General features: G+C 36.5%; 1 protein-coding gene across 2 annotated transcripts in view; it reads right to left on the bottom strand.

Moving 5' to 3' along the window:
* Positions 1–2,997: 2,997 nt before the first annotated feature.
* Positions 2,998–8,257, bottom strand: part of LOC126457003 (transcription initiation factor TFIID subunit 3-like) — a 58,357-nt gene continuing 53,097 nt past the window's right edge. For both annotated transcript variants that reach the window (XM_050092971.1, XM_050092970.1), the window contains one exon: positions 2,998–8,154. In XM_050092971.1, coding sequence (XP_049948928.1) covers positions 4,870–8,058 — 3,189 coding nt within the window. In that variant the 5' untranslated portion in view covers positions 8,059–8,154 and the 3' untranslated portion in view covers positions 2,998–4,869. The remainder of the gene's footprint in view (positions 8,155–8,257) is intronic.

Raw genomic sequence — 8,257 nt, 5'->3', positions numbered from 1 at the left:
TATTTTGTTGGCCATTGTTCAGTTGGTGGCAAGAACAATTGTTTACAAACATTGGTGAGAATGGTAACAAACTACTGGAAAGAACTATACAAAACCTACAGGTAACTGCACTGCCTCTCCACAGTGTGGCATTAGGGCTTGTAACATCGCCGTGTCAATAAAGCAGCGATGAGCTGCATATAAGAACCTTTAACTAATTCTGTGTTATATTTTGTTTAAATAAACGAAAGATTGTTTTGTCTCACTCACTGCCATGAAGAAGACACCTTCTGTTTTACCTCTAGTTACAATTAGACATCTTTTTCCATTAGAGGTGCGGTGACCATTTTGCAATGTGTAATATTTACTCAACTATCATAAAATATATTTATGTGAACTCAATCAGCCATTCTAATAATTTAATTAACAAAACTGAGAGATTGTCGCTGTATGTCAATAGAGAGATACATTTGACCAGCAGAAGTTGTCAATGCTGCTAGTGCAAACTGAACGGCCAAAATATCTAAGAACCTTGTCTTCTCGAATGTTTAATTAGGGGTTTCAAACTCTGATGCCTTAAAATTATCTTGTCCTTATTTCAGTTTCAAGTAACACAGTCAAAGCATCCCTTTTGTTTAACAGGCAATGGCACAACTGTTAATATTTTTGCAATAAGACTGCAGGTCTTCCAGATAGTCTCACGTACTGATGTCATTGCACAAGTAAGATGCTTCTTTCTATCCGATCCTCGCATCTGACCTAAACTTTATTTCAATCTCTAATTCCGAAATCCAATATCCAGCCGCAAAACCTTTCACACAATTGTCTGGTAAACATCATTGTCTTTTTTTCATGTCACCCCTTCTTAGTAATGAAATACATGACGGAGGAAGATACAGATATAGGCTTTCACACAATCTGTACTTACTGGCTGATTAAATTTTTTTAAAATAATGAGTGAATTAAGCACACTAAACATAAAGACACTCATCAATAGTATTTAACAAAAGCAAAGAATAAATAAATAGGTCTAAATGTGGGATATACAGTAACCAGAGAAGTACAATCTTTCAGTATGTCAGTAAACCTAGTATCACTTCTGGTTGTGCCATAAACTTCAAAGATCTACCAAAACGTCTTAAATGTTTCATCCATGAAAAGTGTATCACTCCTCACCCTCCGGTCATTTCTCTGTTTATCATTTCCGCCTTGCTCTCAAAATAGCAGAACTTCCAGACAGAATCAGTTACATTAAGTCTAGAATTTTTAAAATTGAAGGAGAAACTTTGGCAAATGTCCTTGTTCACCCAACCTATATCCAAGTACGGATGACAAAGTATACTAGAAATTGCCCGAGTTTTGAAATACATATTTACTTTCCTTCAAATGCACGGAACTCCGTAAACGAAAGAAATTTTTTTGTTAGGTTATGGCTATGAAATTATCATAAAGATACATGAAGTGATTATCTTGCACACTTTTGTGAAAAAACATCTGCTGTACATGTGTGTGTGTGTGTGTGTGTGTGTGTGAGAGAGAGAGAGAGAGAGAGAGAGAGAGAGAGAGAGAGAGAGAGAGAGAGAGAGTGTGTACTCAGTTATCACTGGAAATGCCAGAGCTCCGTTAGCAGAGATCAGGTGATCAGAATTCAACTAAAAATGATACTCTGGCCACCTGCTCTCCCCCAACTCTCACCACGAGGAGGTGGAGATGGTCTTTGAGAGTCACACAAATTTTTTATATTATGCAACAGTGAATAGCACCATTACAACTTAAAAGAACATTAGCTAACTTTGCAAAAGGCTTCTTAATTGTGTAACACAGCCAAATTCACTTTAAAGGAAAAATGAAGCAAAAAGCATAAAAATTACCTAATCACTGTATATTAAAAAATATACTATAAATTTTGACAATTTCAATTCTGGACATTAACCAATGTTTATATTTGTGACTGAGTAAATGTTTATTGTATCTGCAGAAATCTGAAATCATGTATCATCTTTTCAGGCTATTGGGCCTTACAACTGCTGCTATGGAAGCACAGATCCTTGTTCTGCATCATCAGTGTCAAAAATGGCCCTACTTTGGAAATAAATGAGTAGTACATTGAAATGTGTGTAGTTCATTATCTGAAGATTATCATTATCTGGAATAATATAACAATTTCATAGTCTGTACCTCAACGATTCCAATCACAGCAAACACTTAACCATTTTTAAATTATTTTGTACGAGTATAACACATTAACTGCTACCTGGAATCTCTGTACACAACAGGTGCCTCTGCTGCGCCATCACCGGCCTTGTGACAGTAAGCATGTTAAACTCTACAAATGCTTCATATAGATATTTTACCCTGTGCTTTTAAATTTTACATACACAAATATTTAACACTTTCTCATTACAGTGCACAGGTACAATATTTGGACTACCTTCTTTTCAACAGAACCAAATATTAACACAAACAATAAGGATACAATGAAATTATTTTATTTCAGTTTTCTGGTGGTATGAATGTGCAGCATTTCAATGACTTTTTGGGAGGAGAAAGAATTTTGAGGCCATTCTTTAATGTTTGAATTAAAATAGGGAAAATACCATTCTAATGTTGTACGAGTTCATCTCAAGTAGTCAAAAAGTGCAGCAAACAAGTCATTTTTAACTTAGACCAACTTAGTTATTTCCAATACTCTCCCACCCCTTTCTTCGTTCAATTTCTAATGCTTCAGAAAGGAACAAGTTGGTGCTGCCACTTCAGAAACTGTTGCAATATAAAAATTATCTTTTTTGTGTGTGTTCATTTTGTTATGTTTAACAAATACACCATATTGTGGCTGAAAGTCATTAGAAAAAACTATATCTTATACTTCGCAACCCATAATACAGTGCGTAGCAGAGCATTTAAAGTTATTTTTAAAACAAAAAACCAGCAGGCCTTTTAAGACACACCAAATGATGCTGAATTATCAGGTTTACTTTGCATTAATGGAGGCAGTACACGCTATGTTTTTCCTGCTTGGTTACTGATTTATTGAAATGCCAAGTTGGGCACCACCACCACCACCACCAAGAACTTTCTATCCTGGTAGACTAATTGCCATGGAAAAAAAAAAAAGACAGTACCATCTAATCCATACACAGAATATGAAGCTATACAGTGTGGAAATTAAATTTATGGGCCTTATATAATGCCACAAGTTAAAAATTGAAAAATTAAGAATTATCCAATCAGCTGACAGGTCCCCTAAAACCTGCAACTTGCTCTTATAAACCAGTGACATCTCTTCAATCCTGTACTAAAGTCTGGATGTAAGAAAATTGTGCATCCATAATTAAGAGTAAGAACTGTAAACTTACAGTCACAACAAAGATGAATCACAAACTAATTAATGCTCTCCAAATGAAATGTGAACACTGACTTTACAGAACAGCCATCACAAAGTATAAGCCACTTTATTTTGACAATAACTAAATAATGAAGACACCAATATTTTTGAAGAAATTTGGTTGATTTCCAGTGACTGAACATACAGACATATGTGTGTGTGTGTGTGTGTGTGTGTGTGTGTGTGTGTGTGTGTGTGTGTGTGTTTTAGAGAGAGAGAGAGAGAGAGAGAGAGAGAGAGAGAGAGAGAGCGCAAATATGGCTGAAATTGGAATTGTTACCAGGACGTTCTTGTTTACTTTCCAGTTTTTAGGGGTTCTCACAAAAACATTTTAGGTTTCTTAAAAAGTATTATTCTGGGACCTTAATCGACCCAAATGTAATGTGTTACCATGTTGTAGGATATAAATAAATAAATCTCTGGATATACACAAATTAATTATAAAGTACGTAAGTGCCAGCATATTTTTATGCCACATAATGACTATCTTACAGAACATTAAGACTAAAGTTATGTTTATTACCTTATTGCTGAATATATCTGAACAATACTTTTTATATTTTCTGTAACAATGTACCAAAACATTAAACAAATATGGTACAAAAACTTAACTTTCCTCTGACATATTTAACAATATCCACTTTTTATCACAGTACAACTACAAATAACAATTAAAACACAAATATAACAGTTTATTTCTTAACATAAGCAAGGTTTTGCACACACTTTCTAATTACAAAACATTTTGGCATGGATTACAAACACATTTCATTAACACATACACAAATTAAACCATTATAGCAAATGACAATGGAAACATATAAAAATACAGTCTTATCAGAGGAAGTTTTATCTTTAAAGCTTGCTTTCATAGGTAACAGTACAAAATTCTTTGGTGCATAACATGCACAGGAAAATAATCACCATTCTAATACATAAAATAACTGAATTAGTGCTCTGTTTTAGTTTTATGTTGTCCTTAGAGGCACATCTAGCAGTATCAGTCAGAGTTACAAATCAATAACCACTGTACAAAATTTAGGTAATTATGAAGTATGCAGACAAAAAAAACCATCAAAAGCTGTAAAATGATGGATAAACAATCTGCAACTTTTAAAAGGTTCAGTCTTTTGTAAATTCTACAATTACTGCACTCACAAAAATACTTTCTTCATAGCAATGACTTACAGGTTTTGTACTAATAATACAGATGGACTGGAAGGAATATCACAGTGGCAACAGAAAAAAAAAATCACACAATTCAAGTAGCCAGAAATAATACGTCAAAAGGATGCATTACTACAGCTTTTAACAAAATGAAATCAATTTTTCAAATGATTTGAAAACAACTTTCACAACTCACCTTTCTACACCATAGATGATATATATGTATCCGTTTCACTCACATAATTAAAAAACAGAATTTGCATTTAACTTTTAAGCAAAAGACATGACCTTAAACCCTTCAAAAGTGTTAATATAATTTCTTCAGGTACATGAGTATATCATTTTTTCGAAGATTTGCTATGAGATTTTTTACGGTGGACTGAAGAACTTTTATGTTTCTTCATCTGCCTATCATTTTTGGAAAAGCAATATGAGCAAAACCAATCAACATTTTCATCTGGTGCAGAGTCAATTCCTACACATGCCCAGTGGTACCATGCATAGCAGTCATCGCAGCGTATCATTGGGCTACCATCATCTTGTCCACCACATGAAGGGCACACCCAAACACGGTTGCCAGATTCATCAAAATAGAATCCAACAGGACCATCATCTGAAATAGTTACAGGAAGGCCATTCACTGGTACTTGAACTTTGGGAAGCGAGGTTTGTTGCGAGACAGAAGGAATAACAACAGGTGAAGATGGTGCCACAGGTAATGATGCTGACAACCCATGGCGCTTTTTGGAGTGTTCTGTCAGTGCTGAATGTTTGTGTTTTCTCTTCACACCGGAAACAGTTTCTTTGTGCGACAGATCACCAGACCGTTTATCACCTGAGAATGATGTCAACTGCATCAGACCTTCTGCAGCCACTAGATCACTTTTTGAGTGAACCTTATCTCCATCAAACTGTACCTTTTCTTTCTTTGGGCTATGTTTCTTTTCATGCTTCTTTTTCTTTTTCTTATGTTTGTGCTTCTCTCTGCCTATTTCAACAACAGGAGGTGTCACTTTACCCGGTGTTGGTGGTCTTGCAGGTGGGGGAGTGCCTAAATCTAAGCCAAGCTGTACCTCTTGGGCATCACTTATAACTTTTTTACATCTAGAATGTACAGAGATTCCTGTAGGAACATCTGGAGTACGTGGTGTTTTCGGTGTTTCTGTGATTCTTACAGCTGATGGTGTTCCAAATAAAGCTTTAGCTGGTTTCACCACATCAATTTCTGAGTCACTGCTACTGCTATAAATGAGAGCTGCCCTTACACGCCAAGTGGGCATATTAGTTGAACTAGATATTTCTTCTTTCACCCTTTTATGCGAATGCTTTGACAATGACTCTTCTGTTGTAACAGAAGATGTTCTCTTACTTGAAACACACTCTTTTTCCTTTCCTTTAATGTCCATATTAGCAGGTGTCATTACCTTACTTGTCTTGTTGGGTTTTGTTGTATCATTTCCCACAACTTTATTCACAACTGGGGGCTGGGAGATTCCTTTATCACTGTGCAGCTTCTGTACTTCATTTGTAACTGGAGGTACCTTCTGTGCACGTATGAGATCTGTTCCCTTGGTAGTGTTTGATTTATGATCTTTGTCCTTGACAATGTCACACTTTTTCTTCTTTTGGACAATGTCTGGAGCAAATAGATTATCTAAGGTAGTATCCCATTGGCTACCTGTTTTCTGGGGGAGTTTAGAAAATGATCCAGCATGTTTTGCTTTTTTACTAGAAAGGTTCCCTTTATTGCTTGTGCATGCTTCTTTTGTGGATGATTTTGCAGAGGAATTAAGCAGCTTTTTTGACGGTGTTGCAGTTTCAGTCTTTTTATCTTGCTTTTCTCTTAATTTATCAGCTGGCACAGGAAGATGGGAAGTTCCTTCCTTCGATACAGGTTTATTTCTCTCGTTGATATTCATATCCACAACTGTAGCTAAGCTATTGCTTTTATATGTCGAAGATGGTGTAACAGCAGTATCTGTGACCTTAGTAATTTTTGGTTGCTTATTCTCAATAGGATCAACACTTGACTGAGTTTCAGCAGAATTACCACCTACACACTTTGGACTGTTCCTTTGGTGATTGATAGGCTCAGACTTATCTACAGTCTTTACTGATTGGGGATCTGTCAATAACAAAGGTTTAGCAATTTCTTTTGGAGTGCATGTGAGACTCCCATCATCTAATGAGCTCTTTCCTTCCTTATTATTAATTGTAATTTCAGTCTTAATTTGTGACTTTTGAGGCATTAAATTATTTGAATTAAGAGTAGATGAAGTTTGATCACTTGTTACAGGATTTACATCCATAGGTTCTTTTTTAATAGGAACATCGCTCCACTGCGAACTCTCAAGTGGTTCAGACTTTGGTTTATCCCCTAATTTTTTACACTGAGGTAGCAGATTATTAACAGTTGTGTCCGGTCCAAAATCAGAACTATCTTTATAAGATGTAGCGCCAGGCACAGGTTGCATATTGTGCTTGAATGCCAATTTATTGTCCGCTGAAATATGCTTTGCACCAGGTAATTGTAATGGCTTAGGATTTCTTTCTTTTTCTGATGCAAGGGTTAAGGATTTTTTATCCACATGATGAGAATGATGCAGAATATCCTTTGAAGTCATAGAATTCAATGGATTCCCCTTAGAATTAATGTATTTTTGTGAATTGAATGGTTGTGTTTTGTCACAAAATCTTGAAGTAAAAGCTGAGTCAACGCTTTGTCCAGAGGAACATTCAGGTGGAGGTCTTACCTTACCCATCCCTAAAACAGTTTTGATTTTTGTTTTACCAACTCCTGTGTTCTCCTTCCCTTTAATTTTTTTCTTTTCCTTCTTTGTATGGAAGCCACTCAAAGCACGCTGTCTGTCAGGAGATGGCGAATATCGAGGTGGTGTAGTTGGCCTGCGAGCAGATGGCTGTCTACCATCACGTGATGCGGAGAGGATACCACATTCTGTCATCGCCACCACTGAGGCTTGTGATGCCTGAGGTATATTGTCTGTTGATCTGGATATATCCTCAGCCTTACAAGATCCTCCTGTGACATCAACTGAAACTTCAGATGGATATATACCAACATTTGAATCTGTATGCTGTGTGGGTGGTACCAGATGGCTACAGCATTCATCTTCTGATTCAGCCCAACTGTCGAAGAACTGAAGATGTTGTTCCACTCCATTACGGCGGGAAGGCACTTGCACTGGGAAGACTGGGACTGCACCAGAAGAGGTAGTGCCACTGTTCTCAGGCCACGGAACTTGGCCAACTTCATGAATATACTCCTCTAGAGGGGGGATAGTAACTCCTGCATCACTAAGAGCAAGAGCAAGATCTTCAAGAACTGGAACTGTTGAACCACGTTGTTCAGCATACTCATGAGCTCCCTTACCAAGGCTTTTGATATAATGTTCTAGAAGATCGATCAGTACTTCCATAGATGTTGGTTTTATCTTCCTCCAACCAATCGTCTGGCAAAGTGCAGCAACAACAATTCGTAGACATTTTCTTGCGAACACATTTGCCATCGCAGTCACTCCTCCAAATTCACTTGGAGCTACAGCAAACTGGCACTAACGAATGTGTGTGCCATGTTTCTTCATAAAATTTCGCAGTGCCTCTTTCTGGAAAATCATAGTAATTACATACACACACACATCATCAAGACAGAGTTTACAACAATATTTATTTCTGATAAGTAAAGGAATGACAGGGAAATTTCTTTAA

Source organism: Schistocerca serialis, chromosome 2 (genome assembly GCF_023864345.2).
Source record: "Schistocerca serialis cubense isolate TAMUIC-IGC-003099 chromosome 2, iqSchSeri2.2, whole genome shotgun sequence".
In the NCBI taxonomy this organism is placed as follows: Eukaryota; Metazoa; Arthropoda; class Insecta; order Orthoptera; family Acrididae; genus Schistocerca; species Schistocerca serialis.
The sequence above is the reverse complement of the archived record's forward strand: the minus strand, read 5'-3'. Positions and strand labels throughout refer to the sequence as shown.